General features: G+C 39.5%; 2 protein-coding genes across 2 annotated transcripts; one reads left to right on the top strand and one right to left on the bottom strand.

Moving 5' to 3' along the window:
* Positions 1-1,871: 1,871 nt before the first annotated feature.
* Positions 1,872-7,181, top strand: LOC144660643 (sperm microtubule associated protein 1-like). Its single transcript, XM_078521324.1, has 5 exons — positions 1,872-2,057; positions 2,811-3,099; positions 5,068-5,167; positions 5,907-6,038; positions 6,371-7,181. The coding sequence occupies exons 1-5, from the start codon at positions 1,945-1,947 to the stop codon at positions 6,400-6,402; spliced, it is 666 nt and encodes a 221-aa protein (XP_078377450.1). The 5' UTR covers positions 1,872-1,944; the 3' UTR covers positions 6,403-7,181.
* A 1,014-nt stretch (positions 7,182-8,195) lies between these two features.
* Positions 8,196-20,939, bottom strand: LOC144660579 (uncharacterized). The gene is made up of 5 exons (XM_078521232.1): positions 18,912-20,939; positions 15,476-15,745; positions 13,862-14,026; positions 12,871-12,975; positions 8,196-12,288 (listed from the first exon to the last, which is right to left on the bottom strand). Exons 1-5 carry the CDS (start codon positions 20,055-20,057, stop codon positions 10,456-10,458), a joined length of 3,519 nt encoding a protein of 1,172 aa, XP_078377358.1. The 5' UTR covers positions 20,058-20,939; the 3' UTR covers positions 8,196-10,455.
* Between the last annotated feature and the right edge of the window lie 3,547 nt (positions 20,940-24,486).

Genomic DNA, 24,486 nt, shown 5'->3' with positions numbered 1-24,486 from the left:
AGTTGAGTTGAGTTGAAAGCTGAGTAGTTTGTGTAGTTTACACTGACTCGTCCCCAGTTGTCTTTTGAGTCTGTCTTGAGAGGAAGCACGGGCGCAAATGATTCCCTCCATGTTTAGTTTCATACAGTCTCACTAAACTCAAGATGGACTCAAAAGACAACTGGGGACGAGACAGGTTTATACTGAAGATCTTTGGTGTGGGTTTTCAAGACATCCAGTATATCAGTATAATTATTGTCAGTCTTAAGCATATATTGGAATGTGCAGGAGATCAAAATGTAATAACATGCTTTAACCAAGAGGAAAACAAATCACTTTTGGAACACCAACAAGCTACACTGTAACACTTCATGTTCAGCATGAGCTACTGTCCTTCTGTCATCGTGCAGACAAACTAAACCCAAGTATAGTCTGGGATTTAGTTTGTCTGCAATGCAGGCTACGTCAACTATAGTTTGGTTTTATAATAAAAGACGAGAATCGTTCAAACATTTTGTTTTATACCTGGCCATATGTGTCACAAAAATTCAGACAGATTGTTGGACATTACACATCTATTATAACCCAAAGAAACAAATCTGAAATCCTGCGATACTTTTGAGGCAAAGTGGGAAACTGGCAGTCCTCTTGTAGGCTTCAATCTTGCACAGTTAATGCTAACAATTATTTTTCTTGGACGATCCGTGGGATCAATCGACTGATTGATTCTTCTGGGTCGAATCTGGGAGGTTTGTTTCCAAAATCCCACTTAATCCCCTCATTGCCAAACTGTTTTTCAAATCCACCATCCATCCAAATATAAATTCATTCATTCAGTGATTCGTTCCACATATCCAGATTTCAGTTCAGAGTCAAATGCCTATGACTTTTAGATGAGAGGTCAAAGTCTTGGATCGCTCAACTTTTCAATACCCAGGTGTTATCTTTTTAAACTGCTTTTGCTTGTGAGTTTTGTTCAACTTGCAAATGACACGAAGAACTCCTTTTCTTCTAACAAAACGGCATCCAGGACACATAAGCTTTAAAGCCATTCGTACCTTGTACATTCGCACAGTCATTAGGGTGTTAGCCAGACCGAACTGACGAAAATTGCTCAAAATTCCCCTTGCTAAAGGAAACATGTTTGCAGTTCTGCAGACCAAAATGGCGGAAGAAACTCATTGCGGTTTCCAGTCCCCTCGCATACTTAGATACACTAGTTTTAGTCCTCCTGACCGCGCTGGTTGCAGAGAGATGAACGGGCGTGAAATCGGGTAGTGAAACAAGTACCACAGCAAGCAATCAAACAATCCAACAAACAAACAGAAAACAATTGTAACACCTAGGCCTGCTTCAATTTGGCCTAGGGTTTTCCACAAGTTGCTCGAAATTATTCAAAAAGCTGCTCGAAATTTCTCAATAAGGTGGTCGTAAGTTGCTCCCAAAAAAGGTGCTTTTGATTAAAGTTGCTCGAAAATTGCCCCCCAAAAATCCAAAACGCTGCTTTTTATCAAGAAAAATTTTCCAAAAAAAAATCCTTAAAAGGAGAGATTTCTAAGAAGTTTCAATGTAATTTCACTGCAAAATTTGTTGCATTACAAGGATTTCTTTCACTGACAAAAATTGTAAAGATATTGATGACATCATGTTTGCTGGCCAATTTTGTAATGCTTTAATGGGGAATGAGTCGAAAGTCTTCGGATTTTCCACGAAAATCTTCGGCAATCTTCGAAGGTCTTTACAAGTTGCTCGGAAAGTTGCCGAGCAACTTGTGGAAAGCCCAAATTTAGCCTTCCATGCCCCAAATCGAATCCCTCTTAGAATTATTGATTTAATTGCCTATGATTAGAACAAAATATGGAATTAGCGATGTCACAGAACTAATTAACACCCCAAAAAAATTATACTGTTCAAACCGAGTTTTGTGGGTGGATGCATTTCACATTGTTTGACTGAAAGACGAAAATGTCAAATAATAGCGGTGTCGAGGACTCAAATGTAATTGGCGTTTTTCTGGACCAAGATAAGAGTGCGAGTGGGAATGATGATAAAGATGGGACGGATGCAGATAACTCCGGGTAACATTTTTTTCTGGAAAAAAATACGACTTCATTGCTATCTTCTTTGGTGGTTTTCTGAGCAAACCTCCTTGCTTCCTTTCCTTTGATCATGAGTTTCCCTTAATAGTATCTATTTCGGTGTAAAAGGAATCATATACATTTGTAAAAGGAATCGTGTACCTTTGACGGAAAGGTAAAAGAGTAGCATGCATAGAAGAGAGATCAAGAAAAAGGTCGAGATCTCGGACCGGTCGCGGAAATTTGTCTGCGATCAAAAGCCTGATTAAAAAAAAAAAAACAGAGCCCGTTTCTCAAAAGCCCCGGAAAGTTTTTGGGCTTGTAAAGCACCTTTTAGTCATCTGTAAGCTTATCTCAAAAAGAGAAAAGTATAGAGGCCTGAAACCTTGTATGCTCATCTTAAAACAGTATGCGAGTAAAAGCCAGCTCTGTAATCATATAATTATAAAGGTTTGAGATTTTTCTTATGGCTTTCCGGGTGCGAAAACTTTTAATTTCGGGACCTTCGAGAAACTGGCCCTGGTCTCAACAGGTTTTGACTCAGGCTTTTCGTCTAAAAGTTCCTTTGCTGTAGTCCACGATCAGGCGCTCTTTTTTCCCGGAAGCTGAAACCACCAAGTAACGTTATTTATTTATTTATTTATTTATTTTCCCTCTCATTCTCTTATTCCCCCTTTGTTCTCTTTGTATTCATTCGGGTCACGTGATTTTGCTTGGCAACGGGAAGCCATGTTCATCTTGGTTACCTTGCAGGAAGAAGCGGATCACTTTGGCGGTAAACTTCAAGATGTCCCAGCCACAGTACAAACTCGCACGATTTGCGAAATATGGTCCACCGCCACCGACTCAAGAAGAGAAGCTGAAGTGCGAGAAAGGATTTGTGCTCGATGCAGTAGCAGTTAGTACACTCTCGGACGACTCAGGCCGCGCAAATCCTAAAATGGCGACCGCCATTCCACCGTACAATGCTCAAAAAGACAGACATGCGAAAGGATATTTTGAAAAGCCTGTCGTCAAAAAGCTTTTGAGAAAAACAGAGCAGGTAAGAATAGGCATTATAAAATGCGTAATGATTGTTTAATTTGATGAATATGGTGTAGATATGCATGTACTTCGATTGTTTGTTGTTTTTTTTAGCCAGCTGCGCGCGTGGGGTACAAGGGTTTTCAATCGGACGTTCATTTTATACACTGTATACACCGTGTACGAAACACAAGAAGAATTTTTCCAACTGCGATTCACTGGCGAATCGTAAAATTTTATAAATTCTTCGAGTTCTTTTCCAACCTTCTAAACTGATTTAAAGTGGTTTTGTGTCGTCGGTAACCTATAAAAGCTTACTTGCCCATTTGACCAATCAAAGCGCCTGTTAGATATTCTGGTAGCTGATTATGTTTGTTTGGCATTTTGTATGAAAACTACAATTATAGTTGGACTTCTAAATTATTTCTGTTTTATCAATGAATCCAACTGGGTTAACAGCAAAAATGCCACAGTATGCATATAAAATATATACTTAGGCTTTCACAAACAGTTAGATAAATAAGGCTCTCATTTTCTGTTCTTCATATAATTAAAACTGGGTTTCATGACATCTGCTTGTAAATTATTTTCAAGAAATCAACATTTATTTTTAACTTTATCAGTACTGCTCTGAGTTTATTCAACATGTAAATAGAGTTGTTTACTTTACCAACTCCGAGTTAATCATAAACTGGAGTGTTTTCAGTTGTATATTTATCAACAGAACAATAGTCTTATTATATACTAACCCCCAATAGATATAAAGATTTATTACTGCGCCAGCCAGCCATGCACCATCAGGTACATGATTGTGTATAATCGTCATTGCTGACGTTTCCATATTGACAGAGTATAAGTCCTCACAAAACACTGGACCTTATATTGATATACATGTATAAATAGGAAAATATGAATACGTTTGCTAAAGGAGTACAAATCAAAGCTCATCGTACAGTCCTCGAATGTCATTTCTTGTCAGCTGATATATCTTACTGGTATGTTTTATCCTGGCTGTGACCCTTCAATATTTTCACACATTTTATGCTGCTTATTCCCCCGGATATTAAGCTCCCCCACTTATTATTAGCCAATTTATTAAAAAGTTGTTTAATGGAGCTACATCACGGACAACGCATTTTGAAAACAAAACTGGCAAGTTTGCCGATCGTTATCAGTCAAAACTATCTTTGGTTAATTTTTGCATCTTTATAACTCCTTTGTTGTTTTTCTATGTTAGACAATTATTATTTTTAGAATCCCTTCAATTTGAAAGAAGTCAGAAAAATAAAATTGACTTAATTATTTACCGGTAAATATTGTGACATATTTGCTTCTTTAAACCCTTAAGGGCTTGTAACTGGCATTTTATGGTTCCTAGTAATTTTAGTTGCAAAAAAGGCCTGAAGTAAAATATAAAAACACACAATGTACAATGCTTTGCAAAATCGTTGAAAAGAATTTACTGTGCAAAATAGGCTATCTTAGAGGTCTTCCAATTTTATTGAAGAATACTATAAAAGATTATTATTCATTAGCCCCACTCCCCCATTTCAATGTTGCCTAAAAAAGTTTCAATGAACATTCTGTCATAGTTCAACATTGTATGGGGGAGAAAAAATAAATGTCATGCAGATTCAAATGTCACACACATAGATAAAAGTGTTTCAACTCTTTTTGCAAATTAAAGTTTGTAGCTTCTATGCAATAATATGTGGTTCCAGAAAATAACCATACTCCCCCGCAGAAGAGATTGGAAAAACCTGGGGGTGGGAGGGGTCTGGAAGGACAAAAACTTTCACGAAAAGTATGAAGTTTAAATAAATTGGAATTTCCAGAGGGGTGAGGGTGGGGGGTCTTTGGAAGAATCCCTTCCGTGGGGGAGGTATGGATAATTTAGAACTACACAATTACATGTATAGCCCATTGCACCTTCTTTGACAGACGTTGGACAAGAACAGCTTACAATTTTTTTCTTTTCTTTTTCCAGGAACCTCCAGGTGACTCAATAACTGGGAAGCAAATGGACAAGTTTTATGACAAAGGAATGATGGGCACCTATATCAAGCTTCGCAATGGTGCAGGAGCTGGTAAGTTTCTTGAGTGCCACATCATCCACCTTTGGATCATGCATTAATGGGGGTCCTTCTTAACTATCAGTTTGTTGCTAAGAAAGATTTCTGACTGCCAACTTTTGGAAACAAAACCTCCTACGGATGAGATTTTTGCACAACTTTGTTCTATTGGCGAGATATTCAAAAGTTTCAAAACACGGCCATATTTGACAAGTCACATGTCCAGAATAGAAAAAAACTGAAAGGGCATATAGAACTAGAAATTAAAGTCAGTGTCAACAGATAGAGAACACCCACGTGCTAAATGCTATGGTTTTTAGGAAATTCGCATTATTATTAAAGTCATGGCGTAATAAAGACTTTTATTTTCAGACTTTCTCCAGTAGCATCCCATTCTTACATGAAAATCGTAATTCCATACGAAGGATTATGAAGAAGGATATGTTATCTCTAATTCTTTGAAAAAATTCGGAACTTTACTTTTCTCTCAAAAGTTAAGGGATTTTAAATTCTAGCGTGCGGTTTGGGACAGCTGGCACTAGTTACGTGCGCTCATTATCAATTTTTTCAATACAGTTGTCCTCCCCACCAAAAATTCACCGTAAAGCATTGCCGAACAATCCAAAATAGCTTGCCACCAAAAACCATCTTGAGCACTTCCTTATTAGCAACTGCTCTAGATATGTAGTTAAGAAGTACCCCCCTTAATGCTGCTATGTACATGAAATAATTGTTTTTATTTTAAACATTTCAGGACATTCAACAAGTCAAGTAGGTGGCCATGGCTTATTCATGGAGAACATTCCTCCTCTCAATGGATTCAACGGTTCTTTTGGATTTCGGAGAAACACTCCTTGGCTTCGAAACCAGCCATCAGTTTTCACAGGTAAAGTGGCCATGTTGTTAAATTTGTGATGTTAGTAAAAACTCAGTTAGACTACAAGACTGAGTACATGTACATGTACAGTCAACAAATTATGCACAACTGAGTAAAATTATTATAATATTGCTCCTAAAAATGGGGGAGCCTGAATCAACAACAACATCAAAAAAAACTTAAATCCCAGCTTGCTGTTCATGCAGTCAAGCAATTCTTAAATTTTGTTTGCCCAAGCAAAACGAGCGACAGCGACATCAGAAAACCCCTTGGTAGGCCTCAAGGGCTGTTTTGCAGTCACAGGCTCTCTTTATAAGCTTTTATTGTACTTCCTTCTGCAGGAAAAATTGACAGCCGCTCATTGGTTCCATGATGAGTGTAACAAGCCTTCAATCATCAAGAATTATCAAAATATCTGGCGTATTCCCAGCAGAACTGGTACAGATTTAATGCGAGTGTGTGAATGAATTATTTGTAAGGAATAGTAATATATTTGTTACCTCAGAACAGTTTTTAGAAGCAGCACTACTGCATGGTTATCTGATACTTGTAGATCTTCGCAAAGCACACAATCAACCAAATGCCTCAGAGTCTTCACTGATAGATCGATTTACTTAACTTAATTAAGGTAATGGTATTCGGACTTCAGCTTTGTTCCAATGCAATTTGCAATGTGTGCGTCACAAGGGTCTCAATCTGAAAGTGACATCAAGAACATAGTCTGGGATCCACAACTGGATAGATTCATAATGCTGTCAGGATTTAGTTCTTTGCTATGTTGCGAAAGTGATTAAACAATGATTCTCGAACCGAGCTGCCAAAGACACTTGCCTCACCTGGACAAATCAAGATGATGGACTTTGCATCTACAATGTATGTATAAAGCTTCACTATAATGCAAAATTCAGTTTTCTGTCCAAGATAATAATTTTCTTCCAGTGTGAATGTAAACTTAATATATCTTAAGGACTGACAAACAACTTTGCATGTCTTTTGAAGCCATGTAGTGAACTCTGTTTTTGAGACTGGGAAGCTTAATAAAGTCTTTTAACTTATTTTTTAAAGTATTCAGGCTTAAGTACAATGGTTTGTGAAGGTTTTGTAAAAAAAGGTGTGCAGATGAAATAAAACTATTGAAATTTTACATAACAAGCTGTTTTATCTCCTGAAATTGTTAATGTTATTGTAGACTAGATTGCAGAATACTATCAAAATGCTGTTTTCCACAGCAAATTGGGGTGCGTTACTGTAGTCCCGCTCAATTCTACAACATGAAGTCTGTGTTGTTTCCTTTTTAAGGAAAAAGTTAACTTGGAGGGTTGACTTATGACATTTGCAGAAATCTCAGACTCAATCAATCAATCAATCAGTTGCTGTTCGGGAAATCCTAAACATCTCATGTTTGGTTGTATACACCTGAGGGTTTAAGAATGTTCCAGGTATTCTTAAGATGTACCGTCATGTACCTCAAGGCTGCAGGTAACAACTGTAGAAATTCATCCTACTTAAAGATGATTTCCAGTCCGTACTGCGCAATCTCCACCTGCAATGTTTGTGAGTCTCACAAACAGAAGAATGTTTACTAGCAAAAATAAAAATTCTGGGACAAAACTTACCTTTTTCTTCATTATTAACGCCAGATATCCTTGCAAAACAATAATAACGAGTAAAAGAAGCTCGACGGTATTTCAAACGGAGGTTTTAGCTCATCGTGAATTCTTGAAGGAAACGATCCGTAATGGCGAACTAAAAAACTTCATGTACGCTATCACCGAAGTGTAACGTTTCAACAAATTCAAAACAAAAATGAAAACAAACCCTGAGTCTGCGCAGTACGGACTGGAAATCATCTTTAAATTAACATTCTGTTTCATGCAGCAACTAAGAAAAGTATTGCAGCTCATCATAGTGGTTTGTTTACTGCTACAATTTTGCTAATTGTAACACACACAAAAGCACCATCACACCAACGATTGTTGCTTGATCGGTTTACAAAAGCCTCAGACTTTTGGATAGGGAGGAAAACACATATTAACCAATAGCCCAGTCCTACAGGAAAATCAATCTTGAAATAGGAATTGTTGAAACTGGAACTGGAACAGAACGTTACTCATGATCAGTGCCACAGAAGCAAGAAAAACTTGTGCCAAAAAGAGCAGTGCTACATTTATATTAATAAAAAATTTATTCATGCTTCAATCCATATTAAAATATCTGCATGTTTCTTACACTGTACAGCAACCAATATGTGTTTGAATTGCGGCATCTTCAGATCCTTTCCTACAGTATGATGCTGTCTATGATTGTGAATTAATACTACAGTCCTTTCAGCCAAGCCATAGACATACATGTTTTACATGAAGATTTATTTTCCACATTCTGTTGATTTCAAGTCTTTGGAGGCAATTGATTGCCTCATGTCAAATTTTTTTTTACCTGTTTTGCTGCAAAATTAAGCCTAAAAATGACTGAAAATAACAGACACACTGTTTCTCAGTACACCACACAGTGCAGACCTCTCAACCTCAAAAAACCGGAATCTGGCGATCGAGTCAAAAAAACGTGAGTTTTCATGATCAGTAAAAACCGGGAGATTGATCAACTGATGGACAAAAGTCACTAAAACTAGGTGCTTGTCAAGAGAGTAAACATTATTTCAATGGCCTGTGCATGTGTCTTCTATATTTGGTCACTGATTGTGGTACTCAAGCGAACAAACTAATGAAATACCTCTACTGGCAACGGATTTACACAGAATTGGCACAAGACAATCGCCTTAATAAGCCAAAAAAGACATTATGCAAGGAAATTGTATCCTTACAGCTTGTGACTCTGTTTTTTATCCTGAGATTTTTGGGTCTCGTCGTCTTGAACTCACAACAAAATCGTGAGACTTGAGAGGTCTGACAATGGGTTTTTTCTGGTGTGTTGTTTAGTGAACAAAATAAGTAATAAATTATTCTTCCAGAAACAACAATTTACCAACAAAGCAGTTAGACTAAAATTGTTTATCAAAAAACACACTTCAAATAACCGGTACTATAAAAAATATTTATTCTATAGCAGTAACCAATGAAATGAAATAAATTGTAAAAGTTAATAAATTTTTCACGGTCATGATTAGGGGTAATGGATAAATCCGAAGTCACGTAACCTCTTGAATCAATGATAATAATTATAATGGTCACCTACACGTGTTACAAATTTAAATGTAAGATGAATGTCTAATTAAATATACATTTTGCATTTTCTTGTCAAAAAATAATTATGTAATTGTGTGGTTCTAGAAAATATCCATACCCTCCGCGTAGAGGATTATTGGAAATTGTGATGGGGAAGGAGGTCTTAAAGACCAAACTTTTAAGGAAAAGTGTGAACGTACAAAATCCAGATCCCCAACGAACAAGGTTTGACTGGAAATGACTCCCGCTATTACGGACTCTCGCTATAACGGACACGAAACGACGTCCCGAGCGTGTCCGCTATAACAAGAGTTGACTGTACACTGAAATTTCCAGAGGGGAGATAGGGAAACCAAAAATACCCTCTGTTGTGAGTACAAATATTTTCTAGAACAACACATTATTAGCATTTTTGTTTTTAAATGACACTGTGCACACGAATACAGCTCAATAACTGAGACAGTTCACTCTCTAAGATAACTATTTTAATTACATAATGGTATTATGAAAACACTTTCACTAGATTTTTGTATTTTTAAAAAATTCTGAAAGATGACAATCGTGATGCTGGATGGATGATTTGAAGATCTCAGACATTAATTAAAACAGACTATATAGGGGTGCATCTTGAAACAGTGAGGATAAGTTAGCCAAAATAATTAATGGTTAATCATCTAGATCTGTAACAATCCTCCATGACTGTATACAGCCATAATATTTTGTTGTTTACTTCAAATTCTTTCAACAAAAGTATGACAGGAAAACACTACAGAATTTGTAATTGTGATAGATGCAGATAATTATATATACCTACATAGAGCCTGCCCATTCGTACTGTGACCCTTATTTTAGTTATTTATACCCGCTTTCAGTATTGGCTATAGTATAGTGGCTGGCTTTTAGCATTCATCTTTCGACATGCTGTTTGAAATGAGCCAATCAAAACCAATGCATACCAGTGTTTGTTTGTAATACCAATGAGGCTACAATTTTAAAAGGTCATTCAAGTGGGCTGTGATTGGTGAATTTTGATCTGTCTTGTTTGTTAAGCATGTGGAAAGATTGATGTAAAAAGATAGCCGCTATGCACATAACACTGAAAGTAGGTGTAAGTTGCACACTGCAAATTTACTGTTCACCAGAAGCTGCATTACTTTGAATAATTCTTGAAGCTGTTTGGTCCTATTCCTGTTAAAACCTGCATCTGCATAAAATCATTAGCTAAGTATAGATAAGAACTAGATTTAAAAGATAGACATGGCACTTCCAGCCACTTGACCTCTTGAACTTTGACACATTTCAAGGTATCTTTCTTCTTCACGAAGAGAGTTCAGCAGAGTGTTCATGTCATTAACAACCATGTTTCCATTTCCGACAAAGTCTGACACACCACCATTATCAGTCGACAGTGAACCAATCCCTGAAACCATTGCATCCTCATAATTCCCCATGTCAAACTGACCCCTCTGACCAGGGATCTGCATTGGAGTATCATACGCGACAGTTTCCGATGGTGGGTAGAAACCACTGCGAACATCAGGTGTGCCAAGCTGCTGCCCAGTTCTGTAATTTGGTGGGGGCCAGTGCCCTTCTTGAGGCTTTCTCACAACATGTGGCTCTGGATTCTGTTGGCTTGGAGGGTTGGATGGTGATGGGAAGAATGACTGGGGTCTGTGATGCACAGTCTGTAACCTAGGTTGAGGTGGCTGTGACTGCTGGACTGTCTCCTGCTCTTCAGGATATGGGTAGTGGCACAATCTTCGTGTTTGCCTCATGTTCTGATTCCCTGGAGGAGGGTGCAAAGGGGGAGTTGGTTCCACGTTCCCTTGCTCTTGTGGATTTAGGTAGGCATCAAACTCTTGTGGATCTAAATCACCACAAATCAGTTCTGTTTCGTTCATGTTCGGCATAGGTGTTGCTTGTCTGTTAACAGGTCCACTCTGAGGCTCAAGCCTGGCCATGGGTGCTCTTGCTTGTCTGATGGGTTCACTGCTACGACGCTGCTCACCCTTGCCATTTTTTGGAAGGTAGCTTCCAGAACTATCTGCCTCACAAATCACGGTGTCACTTTTCCTTCTGTTTGTGGCATCAGCACATGTAATTCTTTGGGGTAGCAAGTGTGAAGAAGGTGGGATCTTGTGAAACACGGGGCTTCGTATAACTGCTAAGTTTGACTGACTTCCATAACCACTACTATTACGGCTCAACCTGTTGTAAGGGGCACTTTGGTTACTGCAAGTGCTTGTCTCACTGGTCCGACGGAGAGCATCTTCATTGGCATCAAGTGGGTGTAAGTGTGGTCTGCGGTGAGGCGGGGTCATCCCTTTTGGTACTAGAGGAACACTATAGCCATTGGGGAAGTGGGGTATAACCTCTTGAGGTTGAATATTTGTGGTTGGGAAAGGGCTAGCTTGGCTGGATCGACGACTTCCATAAGAAGACCAACCACTTTCCTGGCTTGATCTTCTACTTGCGTCACCAGCAAGGTCTCCAGATAAATGGCTGCCTTCACTTGATCTGCGCGATGTTTGGCTCATTCGCCGGTGAACATCATTCACCCAAAGTGCGACATCTCTTTTGTGAACGTCAATCTTTGGAAGATTCACACTCTGGGCTTGAGGCCTGACCTCAATGGATTGCGCTGTAGTCACAGCACCGACTACAGCACCATTTTCTGCAGGTTCCCAATCTCCTTCCAAAATATCTGGAAGATGGCTTACAAATGGAGGACTTCTCGGAGATATGCCCAGCGTATGCTGACCAACACTTCTTGGACTGTCCTGGCTGGATGGAATATCAAGTCCCCCTGGGGTCCTATCACAGCTCGAAGAAACTGCATCCCCCTCAAAACTGCTACCTACAAATGTTTGGGAGCAACTTCCACCTTGAATCACGCTGCTAGCACTACTTGATCCATCCTGCCCTGGTGACAAAGGTTCTTCAACATGATTGCTTACTGGCTGTGCTGCTTGTGTAGTACTGCCGGACATTTGGTTTCCTTGACCCTTCCCAGGGGATGCATTTCCCTTTTTATCTGAATTTGATGGTGGTTTTTCTCTGCTGCCTTCTGCTTTCAGCTGTTATAAAAAACGACAACAAATTTAATACTGCGTAAAGGCTTCAGTAACACAAATCTAGCTGCCAATAGCTCCTTATTGGTGAGATAACCAGCAATGCTGTAAACGCTTGTAGGTAAAGCCAGGCTCCTATAATGAGCTTTTCTAGAGAAAAAGGGTGACAAAGTGCTGCAACGATCGTTAATTTGGTTTAGTTTAAAATTATGAATAGAACAAGGAAATCTGAAGTTACCATGGCATTTTGAAATACAAATTAAAGAACCTGTCATACAGTGTGACTGACTGGAGGGAACTATACCATGCTTAAAGGTTATACTTTATTTGTCATTTTTTTTTGCGGGAACTTTATTTCGCGAAAATGAAACTGGCATATTTCGCGGGACCTAATTTTCGCAATTTGGCCAAAAAATAATACGTAATTAACATAAAAAATACAATAGAAAACGTTGAAAATAAATTTTCACGGGTCTTAAATTTTGTGATTTTTTGAAAATCGCGAAAAATAAGTCCTGCGAAAATAAGTAACAATAAGGTACCACATATTTTCCTTGCAAAAGTAACAATCCTGTCTTTAAAACTTACCCTCTTGATTCCCTGTTCTCCATGAACTGTTTTGGTGTGTTTTCTCAGTGAGCTAGGATCTGTATACCTTTTTGGGCAGCCAGGCACTTTACAGACATAAGGTTTCTGAAAGGGAGAGGTTATTTATGCAGTTACTGGAATATACCAGAGTACAGTGTCACCTTTCAAATAAGAATCTCCTTTTGGAACCGTAACATTTAACTTGTAGTGATGAATGGTGTTTCGCACATCTGTAGCTATCAGGCCAAGTGGCAGACTTGCAGAGCACTTAGTCACATAAGTATACCTGCCAACTTTTTCTGGGTCAAAGGCGTGAGAGTGCCAGACTTTCCGAAGAGGATATGACAACGTCTGAAGTTTTCCGAAGACGTCCAAAGTATTCCAAAGACGTTCCGAACATCTCTCGATCCCAGTGCGTGGACGTGTTTAATGCTAAACACGACCTCATTCCCAATGCTTTTTTCCGTCAAAACTCTGTCATTTCGGGGAAGGTATCGCCACTTACTCATTTTACATGGAGTTTTATTTTCTCGCACTGGTTTGAGATTACATTTTTTGGAAAATGTGTCGTTTTTGGTTGTAATAACTCACATTTTTCAACTAGGCATGAGAAATTGGTTCGTAAGCGTGAGTTGGCGTGAGATCGAAGTTTTCAACTCGTAGGCGTGAGACTCACGCCCAAGGCGTGAGAGTTGGCAGGTATACATAAGGAGTACTATTACAATCCCCTGAATAAAATGCTTGGCCCTTTACACCTCCGGCCAGGGCTCTGACCTGGACCACTCAATCTAGAGTCCAGCACACTAACCATTAGGCCACAGCACCTCCTGATTCGTGGGATCAGGGAGCCACAAAAACCTTGGGCCCATTGCTTGAACAGATCACTCTGTATTCCAGAAATTATGCCAACCACTATGCCCACTGCACCTCCCAAACAAGTACCCTTTAGATTTTCACAAAATAATTAATAACAGCTTTGTTCTCCACTTACCACTGAAGAGTGTGTCCTGTTTTGGTGTTTGGCTCTGTCTGATGCATTAGAGAATGCTTTATTACACCCTTCTACCTCGCACACGTATGGTCGCTCTCCTGTATGAGACCTGAGATGGGTCTTAAGGTTCTCAAGTCTGGAGTAAGCCTTGGTACAGCCATCATACTAGATATAGAGGAAGAAAAGAATTTTAACACTGTTGGCAAAGATGCTTATGGAATGATCCCACTATCCTTTACTACATGAAACAGAGGTTCCCTTTCTTGTCTGCTTGCAGACAGAAGGGGCATCTCTCTCTTACAGAAAACTGTCCGAACATCTAATTTCTTAACAGTACTTTGTCAGGCAGACAGGTGATGACAGGAACAAAGAAAGGCATCATCTTGGGGAAATAAGGTGAGTACATGTAACTGTATTCAGTTTGTAATGAGCATGAGATAGGTCCCGACAAGCGTCAAACTATTCTTAGGACACATCAGTTGAGTGCTCTAACTTTGAGTTACAGGAGATTCATGGTGAGTTAGCTTATATACGTCAGTTACTATTTTTTTTTGTGACACATCTTGCATACTGCTATGATCAGTGCACCCCCCCCCCCCCCCCACGCTATCTCTTTTGTGACTAAGTGTCCCATAAGGCCTGAAATGATTTAGTAGGGGAAGTAAACTGCAAAACCAACTTTGCCACCAAATTGTTATTTGTGCTAATCTGTAAGAAGAATTAATTTTTGAGCTGTGGACAGTTTAAAAAGTGATATCTTCCTAGAACAGGGCTGCAAATAACAGTCAGTCATGATCAGACATTGGCCGACCAAAATTTGCCAATGTCAGTCAAAATCCCAAGTGTGGTCGGACATGATGTCTGGACAATTTTTTGGTCCTAAATCATTTTAGGGCAACAGTGAATAAAAATCTGTCCGACCACAATTTTGTTTTGTCCGAGTAAGATGGTGTCTTAGTAGGACATAATTTATGTCCTTTCTAGTGAAAAAAAAAAAATATATTTGCAGCCCTGTATAAGTTGTCTTTAACTGACAACATGTGTGTAGAAGAAGTACTTTTTGTAGCTTGGCTTACAGGTGTGTGTGTGGGGCAAGGGGGGGATTGAGGAGGGGGGCGGGGGGGGGGGAGCAGTGGTGTCCGTCTAAGTCATTATGAATGAATGAATGATATAGGTGCTGAATGATATAGGTGCTTAACTCAAAATATATACAGTGGAATCCTGATTTCTCGAAACCTTGGTTTCTTGAAACTCCCTATTTTTTCAAACCAATTTTCGCTTTCCTTGGATTTTACCCCCGGTTTCTCAAACCTCCTGATTTCTCGAAGTATTTATCATTTCCCCTGGAGGTTCCAAAAATCAGGATTGTAAATTGCTATATTTAGAGAGGAAGCCACATCAGCGCTAGCTGGTTTTTATGTGGGTCCTCTGTCCAGGTCAACTTGGAACTTGGAAATGTTGGTTTTTCAGGAGGGAGGAAAACCGGAGAACCCGGAGAAAAACCCACGGAGCAAGGCGAGAACCAACAACAAACTCAACCCACATATGGCACCGGGCCGGAATCGAACCCTACTATTGTACTGTATTAAGAACTTGCATTGATTTCTGACTTACAGTGCATTTATGCGGCTTCTCGCCAGTGTGACGGCGCATGTGTACAACCAACATGTATTGCGCTTTAAAGGGTTTCTTTTCTCTGGTGCAGCCATCCCAGTAACAAGTGAAGTCCTTGCGATCCTTCTTGATGTGATCGGTGTTGACATGTTTAACGAGATCATCTTGTGATTCAAACTGCAACTGACATTCTTTCCAGTGGCACGTCATATCATGTTCTTGATCCTGCTCAACTTGATTCTCATCTCCTTCATTATCTGAACCTTCCTGCTGTTTAGCAAAAACATAAGCAAAAAAGGTATTTAAGCTTGCTGTTGAGCCAAGTGGTTCGTCAGGCCCTACCTTATCCTGGCTTCTGTAGCATCAAGGGGCTAGGAGTATTTCTTCTCCCCCTGATGGGATGCTAGCCCAACGCAGGGTAACCCCGAGCAGTAAATTCGCCAGTACCCATTCATACAACTGGGTGGAGAGGCACTATGAGAGTAAAGTGTCTTGCCTAAGGACACCATGCAGTGCCTCTGCCAGGGCTCGAACCGCCCAGACCGCTCAATATATGATTTTGCTTGGTTTTGTATGGTTTTTAGTTGGTAAATTTCCATTGATTATGATTTCAAAATACAAGAAATGGAATCTTAGAAGCCTGTATTTTATTTTTTTTTTCCAGGGGTGCATGTCCACAGACCTCCTAGAGGCTCGCCCCCTCCTCCCTCGTGGCCATGACCAAAATCTCCCATTTCTTTTTTCTCAGAGGGTTGGAATCTCTGCGGAAGTGGGATATTTTAAAATTGAACAAAAGCAACAAAAGGATGGTATTAAAAATTTGTATATTCCAAAATTAATAAAACCTAGCAACCCGCTGCAGTAAGCCTTCAGGTTTTTCCCTGCAGTCCCAGAAATTAAATGATGCAAAGCTCAAGCCACATAAAAAAATTCTTATTTGACTGACAACCTTGATGTGATATATTTTGTTTTATTCCCCCAAGCCTTAGAGCCATTACTGAATTAATATAATCGAAATTGGAGTAATTGCAAGGTTCTCTTCTTTGCATAAAAGTATAATTGATTGATCAAACTGCAGGCCCACAGTAAGTTATCTATGTATTGTTTCAGTTGTCCAATTTTCTTCTGTTTTAAAAATATCTGTACAAATCATAGCAAGCCTATTATTTCTTTGTGGGTTTAATTTCCTGTAGCTGGAAACCATTATGCTTGACATTTACATTTGACACAAAAGTCATGATTGTGTATAATACAATGGCAATTTATTATCTTTTCAAGCCCCAAAATGTGTCTCAAACCCACATTAAAGAAAGGTAAAGTTAATCTTGGGCTAATCTTTTTTATTGTCTACTAGGGGATTATTAATCATATTGAGGCAACAGACAGGCTTAAGTTAGTCAAATTGGCCATAAGGTTATCAATGTTATCACCCAGCTGAAAGAGGGATAACAGTGTAGACATAACATTTGTTCACCCTCGCAGATCAACCACAGCAACAATAAACAACACCTGACCACTATCATGTATTGAAAAGCAATTTTTTCACAGATTGCGAAGTAATTACTGCCCCTTGGAAAGCAAGCATTGATGGATAGTGGAGGGTGTGATGAAACACTGTGCTCTATTATTCAATCCAGTGGCCAGTATACATGTCTGAAAAAGCAATTGTTGACATGAACTTTCCATGTTGTTTTACCCTGTGGAGAATATCAGTAATTAATCCATTTTGAAATGACATATGACAGTCTTTCTTTTCTTTTTTTTTCTTTTCTTTTTTCAAAGGATTTAAAAACCTGTTTATTTGCTTTCTGGGACTAAAAAAAGAATGATCAATAGTATTATTGTCTGTTTAGCAAAATTAATGTAAATCGCATTTGCAAAAACTGTTTCAATCCAGCATAAGTTTTATAATTTAGGCTATCACTGTGAGCCTCTAGTGTTCATAAAAGAATATTTAATCTTTTTTCTTGTGCTAGTACATTTGGCTTCTCCATTCCATTAGATTGGAACAGGCTTAAACCTTTTTTCTTTTCCTTTTTTTTGTTAACAGTGGCCACTCTCACTCAGAAGCAGGCCAAAAAAGATCATAAAACAATAGTCAGGATTATTGAATGTAATAGGCTAATATTTGGGATTTGCATGTGACTTCTAGTCTGGCTAGCACAGTAGGATATGTCCATTAAGTGTTTGAGGCCCTGCCAAGAAACTTCAAGAAGTTTAGCCACAAGTATTCTAACAATGACATCAATATTTTAATTCTCTAGTCTCTCTTTCTAGTCCCTGAGGACAAACTCAAAAATAACTTTAGTGAGCATGATAAACCCGTGACAAAGCTGCAAAGTGTAGCACAGGTGCCAGAAGGATTAATTTTTCCCCAAGTATTTTAGAGCTACAAGAGAGCAAGACTTTTTGTAGTCTTTCCCTAATCCAGCCCTTAGATATATAAACTGTAAAAGTCTATACAGTCCTATAAATTGTTTACCTGTGACAACAATGTGAAAATTATTTAGTTACCGTAAGTAAATTTTTGGTTTTGGCTTCCCACTTGTATAAATCTTTCAAACAAGGATTTATAACACTTCAAGTACTCAAGATGCATGGTGATTACTTTTCAATCAGTCTCTCCCACACCCTTTGGGAACATTTTTCAAATTCTACAATGTCTCACATGCCTCTAATCTTAGCAACAGTCCACCTAAATAAACAGTTTTGTGTTGCGGATAACATCAAAAATAGACCAATTTAGTTCTATTGTTTGAAATTTAAAAGAAGAACATGTATTTCTGTAAATCAGTGTTTGGCTTGCACAAAACATTATAACCAACACATGTTATTTTTATTAAATAAATATAGCTTGAATACTAGGAAGTGTTCAAAATTTCATTAAATAGCAATTAACTGGGGAAGTTACAGTCATTTTATTCCCAGTTGGGTTCACCTTGGTGAAAAAAAAAAAATTGGCTTATCGGAAAAAAAAAAATGAAATGAAATGAACAAAAAAGGCATGATAAATTTTCCAAGGACATAATATTTGAAATCAGAAGGTTAAATGGTGTTTTAGTCTTATGTGTATAATAATGGAAATGATACAATATTGAACACACTGAATGCACGCCATGCCTGGTATTTGTCGTGAGCAGAAATTTTAAACATGCTACCCATGAAATTTAAACAAAAACAAAATTAAGAGGAGCTTTTGGCCCAATCTTGCCTGTGCACATTTGTATAAATGTATAGGTTCACAAATTACATACTACTGCCTTTTGCAATAATTTTCCATGGACAGGGGGGGGGGGGAGAGAAGGAAAGCAGATTCTTATTAATCCTACAGTAGCTGAACAGAATTCTATTTAAAATCTGTATGGTAAGTTAACAAATTGTCATTTAAGCCATTTGTAAGTTGAAAGTAATCAACATCGAAAGTGAAATATTTTACCTTAATTTCTGAAGTCCCTGGTGAGGTTGTGGAGTCAAGAGGGCAAATGTCCATACTTTCCTCTTTACAGCTAGCACTTTCTGGTTCTTTATTAGTTGACACTTGAGGTGACTCCGCACAACTCATGCTCTCCTGTGCTTCTTCTTTAGTACCTTCAGCACCGGTTGTTGAGCTTGGCACAGTGTCTCTCATGGAAGCTGGTGTCGGCAATCGAGGAGGGGCGATGGGTGGAGGGGTGATGAACACATTTCTGGCAATGGGGTAGCGAGCTGCCTGGCGTGAACCAGGAGACGTGCAAAATCCAATGGGGCTCAAATGACCAAAGGACCCAGCTGAAGACACTCTAGTTGGCCCAAGATACCCTGACAAGGAATCTGGTGAGCCCCTTATCAGTGCATTCAGGTCGATCGATTCCACAGATGACGGGGTATTGGACAGTGCACGCTTTCGACTCATCCTTGCTGACAGCCTTGGGCTTGGAAAGTTGGAATGTGGAAGATCAATAACTGTTGACTTCAAAGATGTTGCAGTTGATGGTGGTCCTCCATAGTCAGATCCTGGATGTTTGTGCAAAGTTGCCAAATAATCTGATGGTACCACAGGTTTGACAAAGGGTTGATATCCAGGTGGCCATTCTGCTTTGGGACGGGCAATATCAGAGTCGGTGTGCCTTCTCTCGTGTGAAATGGGCATTGGAGGGGCAACTCCGTGTATTGGCGGTGGATGTGAATAAAAACCATCTGGGTGGTGGTATTGATAGCGATGGTACGGCGAATGGGAGTGAGGCACAGGGGATAAATGTGGCGGTAACACGGGGCTTGGAGGGTTATGCCAATGTGGTGTCCGTCCAGGATAGTAGTGATTTGCGTGTGGTGGTGCTGGGATAGACGGCGGTGGATGGTGAGGAGGCGGGTAATGCAGATCATAAGGGTAGTACTCAGGATACGGCGATGGATGATAGGCATGGTTTGTACCCCATGATGGTGCATGCCTGCTGTGGGTGTATGGATACCCATGTGGTCTTCTGCTCTCAATCGAAGGAGTCCTATTATTTGATGGTTCCCTGTGGTTCATTTCAAAGGGTGTTTGGGTTTCCTGATCATGAGCGCGGTTCGCGGGATTTATCTCCGGTTTTGACTCATCCATGGTTCTTCACTCTCAGTCCAAACAACTCTCCTAGGATGCGCTGTGTTTTCGATAACAAAAAATTCTCTGACCTTGGTTGATTTAATCGGGTTCTGTTTGAGACGAGACTGTGATGCGTGCGTTTCCGCTAGATGTCCCGTTTCAGAATGAGTCACGATGTCGCGAGCGGCGCTCAGACCAAAGATGAACTTTAAATTACGTTGTAAAACGCATGGAACCCAGTGCACTGTATTTACGGCGAATTGAGTCGATTTTTTTTATTCTCCACCAAAGCCTGGCAACTGTACAACCCCGCTCAAGTCATAGTTTAAACTATCGATTGCAGAACATTCCAATATCCAGCGTCTCTGAAACATACATAAATGGTTGTGTTAGAGCAAAGTCATTTATTACTTACATGTTTGTTAAGAGTGGGAGCGAAATCTTACCATACGGCCGCAACAAGAAACACTCTTAACAGAACAACGAAACAACGCCAGCACTCACCTTGAAAAACACAGACCGCTTCTATAAATACTTGGCGGCCAAATGAATACCAACGCACCGCGGAACGAAAATCGTACTGCAAAACAGCTTTAGAGATCGATTAAGCGAAGATAAAGAAGTCGACATACAGAGCGCTCTTGCGCGCGGTAAAACTTTAAGGGTCACGAAAAATCAGGAGGGAATATAAATTCTCTGAATGCATTCCCTATGATTTGGAAACACGGGTATCACTTTTCGTTGACCGCAGGAGAGCGTCGTCATAGAAAATCAGGTTTTCTTCACGAGAAAAGACAGAATGACAGGTTCTCGTATCGTTTTATTGGTTTAACTAATACAAAGGCTATTCAAACAGAGCTTGGCCAATCGCTTGGGCGAAATTCCGCAACATGAGACCCATTGAGGTCGACATCGATGTCGGAGAGCTATTTGATCCGAGTCAATTACGCCCTCAAGTTTACAGATAAGACCGAAATCAACAAGATGTTTATTACGGTAAACACGGCTGCCAAAAAAGCGGACAATTGTGTCGTTTACGCTCGGAAGAAGTGGAATTTCGTGTCGTAAGAGTATTTTTGTTTGACGATTGCGTCAAAATACGACCATCCCGCCTGTTCGAGGATGAAATGTTTTGTGTCACTTTTAGTAAAGTATCGAAAATGTCAGCTGTTGATTTAAGTTGCGATCACAACAATCTTGCGCGATGCCGGTTTAAAATAGCTCCATAGCTTATTCGGATCGGATCTTTGAGTGAGTGAAACCCAAATACTCTCAGGATTAAGGATTGTTGATTCTTAGAGATTCCAAAACAACAGGACTGTGCGTATTTCCGTTCGATTACGTGGCAAGATTTCAATTCTCGCCTTTAAAATGCTCTACTAGCAGAGTAAACCTTTTGAATGCTGCATTTGCAAAACGTTTTCCCGAGAAACCATTTCATTGCAAACAAACGCATCACATTGTATGTTTTCTGTGGTTTCGGTTCTGTTACGCGGATCAAATATCAAATATTATCCCGCAAATCTATACTCAGCTGGCCACTCGAAAGAAAGAAAAGCAATAGAAGCACTTCCTACTAAACTTCCTGTTGTATGAGGATTAATTTGGAGATGATGTCGTTCGTTTCTGATGTTTTCCAGAGATAAAGCCGCAAAGGCCTTCCACGAGTAGCTAGTGAAAAACTTGAAAGGAAATAACAGCGGTATTTAACGCTATATGCAATTACAAGGTCACGATATGGGGATATGCATGGAAATATGCCGGCAGGATGATGTCGAAACTTGTAAATAAACGACAAAACGAAATAAAATTACCCTACATATGCACAGGAAGATCATTGAGGATTATTCGGGAAGTAATCGGGATTTTCGCTAATGTAATTGTTTGCTTGTTTGCATTGTTTCTTTTATTGCCTAGCAGAATTAAGTGGGGGTAGTGGCCGTGAGGGAGGGGGGGGGGGGGGGGAGGTGTCAGTGGAGGGTATTCACGCGCAATTATTGAATAGAAGTACTTAGAAAGCGAACTATATTTTCAAATGGGATAGGTCGTGAATTGATGAAGAAATTCATTGGAAAAAAACGAGTTAACGCGTGAATTTTCGTTTCCAAAGAAAAAACCATAGTTTCTTTATCATATCGTGACTTGGATCTTCTGGCCGGAAGGTTTATGCAAAATCGAATTTGAAATCTTGTGAAGGAACGTTCTAGCTAAAATTACATTTCCGCTTTAACTTACAAAAGTTCTTTAAAATAGTTAAAAACTTAATACAGTGAGGCCCTTATAAATAACGGAAGTGGGATAGCGGCTCACGGAACAAAACAATTTCATAGCACGGAACAATCTGTGCTTCCACCCGACCGCAACTATGGAATAAGTATAGGCGAATACGACAGCACTTTGTCCAAGGCCGGGAAAAGATTTCAATTTCTACTGTCATCTAGAATACCTTTCCCTAAATGAATCCTGAAGCATTTTAATCATCCTCTCTTCCCACAGTCACTGATCTCAAGCTCAAGTAAGTCGAACTAAAGGATTTGGGTGGGTGCTAGAGGGTCTCAATGGGGTTAGCCGTAATATGGCCAAACATTTAGCCGTGAGACGTAAAAACTGAAAAATGTAACGGTAACGTCCAAGCCCAGAAGTTCAGCCAAGGGTCATTTGACCTAAAATACTACTGCCTCCTTGAAAATAAAATAGGTTAGATTACTTTTTCATCCCACAATTTACAGTGCGACGCGCCTTACCGTGGCCACCCAACAAACGTTTTTACAAGTGTCATCTTGTAATATTTTACGTTTTCATTGCTTTTTGTTAATAAATACAAAGTATCTATTTGATCGTATTCAACTTTACAAGGAGGCCTTTTAGTCAAACAAATAATAATATTTAGAGAGCACACTTGTAAAAAAAAGTTTGTTAGGTGGCCACGGTAAGGCGCGTCGCACTGTAAGACGCTAATATATGTTTTACAACAATGGAAATTAATTTTTAACTTTTTAAACAATGGAAATTGATTTTTAATAGTTCTGTTAACCGTTAAGGATAGAAATTAACCCCATGATATTGATTATTCGTAAAAAAAGCCACAATATAAAACCGTAAAAGCCACCACCCCGTTAAAATCCTCGTACTACGGGTGTTTCTTATAGTCCTTTATTAACTCTCAAAACATAAACGAGTTTTTATATGCATGCATATAAAAGAAATAGTTTACATTGCGTCAGTTGTATGTTTATTTATTTTCCGTGTGGTTTTTAGGGTCAATTGATGGTTTCCAAGTTTTGCGCATCAGCCCTCTACACATTGCATGGTTGGCCTTGGTGAGGGCCAACGAGCTAGCCTGCGTAGCTGGCGGTTTTGTTTTGAACGCGTTTACTCGCGCGCCGGAGGGGGACATTGGGTGGAGGGTGCTGAATATGCACGCAGTACCGAAAAAGTGGCAAACACTGCAATATCGCAAAAACAAAATAGAAAATACCGCAATGTCATAGTTAACGGTTTCGTTGTGAACCCTGTTAGGGGTTTTAACCCGGGGGGGGGGGGGGAGGGTTGGGTACTCCCATAATTTGGCGCTATATAGGTATGTGCCGCAGGATAGGGTATGGTTTTTGAGGTTCTCGGGCCTTAAATAGGGTATCATTTTTGCTCCTTTTGGCATTTTGTTCCTGGTGTGATCCTTAGATAGGGTACCTAGATTCTATCAGCTTTGATAAACACCCAGCTAAACGAAAGAAGAGGTATCTTAAAACTGAACTATATCCGTTGAAGTATTAGTAAAGCGATTTTATAGAGATTTGCGTTTGGCCGATGCCGGTTAGCCGCTATTTGGGTCTTCACGGAACGCTTCTCCTCCCCTTGAATAGGGTGTTATTTTTCGGTTTTGGGCCTTAAAAGGGGTATCAATTTACGCTTTATTTATCTTTAAACAGGGTTTAAGAACCTTCGCGGCACACCCCTATCCGAAATTTATGGGAGTACCCCCCGGGGGTTTTAGCCGGGATAACTCACAAAATTATTTTAGGGACAAGGGATAAATGTTTCAATAATAATAAGGATACCATAACAACTAAAAATAAGGGATAATGAAAATCAAACAGATAACAGCTTTGGTAGTTTTAGGGATAAGGATAAGTGCCCTCAAAATTACAGGGATAAGGTTTAACGTTACTCGCCTCCCGCTTCCCAAACAGGATCTCCGTTGTCGCGAGGGGGAGGGGTTGCAAATTAGGGAACTATAAACTGCTTGTAAAAATAGTCAAATTGTAGATTATCAAGTACTTCTTACCATCATTTACTGTCACGTTAAGGCGGTTGCAAACGAGGACACGTTGTTGTTCATGATGTTTTCTTGGGCGAGCAAACATGAAGCATTTGTTGCAGACACGAAATGTTTCTGAAAGAAATCAGAAACATTTTTTGTGTCTCGGACACGAAAAGTGATTAAGGG

This window comes from Oculina patagonica, chromosome 7 (genome assembly GCF_052425735.1).
Source record: "Oculina patagonica isolate OP01 chromosome 7, crgOcupat, whole genome shotgun sequence".
In the NCBI taxonomy this organism is placed as follows: Eukaryota; Metazoa; Cnidaria; class Anthozoa; order Scleractinia; family Oculinidae; genus Oculina; species Oculina patagonica.
The sequence above is the reverse complement of the archived record's forward strand: the minus strand, read 5'-3'. Positions and strand labels throughout refer to the sequence as shown.

Coding starts and splice junctions, on each gene's coding strand:
- LOC144660643 (XM_078521324.1), top strand. CDS start 1,945: ATGTCAAATAATAGCGGTGTCGAGGACTCAAATGTAATTGGCGTTTTT. Junction 5,168..5,906: donor TCGCAATGGTGCAGGAGCTG/GTAAGTTTCTTG, acceptor TAAACATTTCAG/GACATTCAACAAGTCAAGTA. Junction 6,039..6,370: donor CCAGCCATCAGTTTTCACAG/GTAAAGTGGCCA, acceptor TTCCTTCTGCAG/GAAAAATTGACAGCCGCTCA.
- LOC144660579 (XM_078521232.1), bottom strand. CDS start 20,057: ATGGATGAGTCAAAACCGGAGATAAATCCCGCGAACCGCGCTCATGAT. Junction 15,746..18,911: donor CAGGGACTTCAGAAATTAAG/GTAAAATATTTC, acceptor TTTGCTAAACAG/CAGGAAGGTTCAGATAATGA. Junction 14,027..15,475: donor AGAAGCCGCATAAATGCACT/GTAAGTCAGAAA, acceptor CTCTATATCTAG/TATGATGGCTGTACCAAGGC.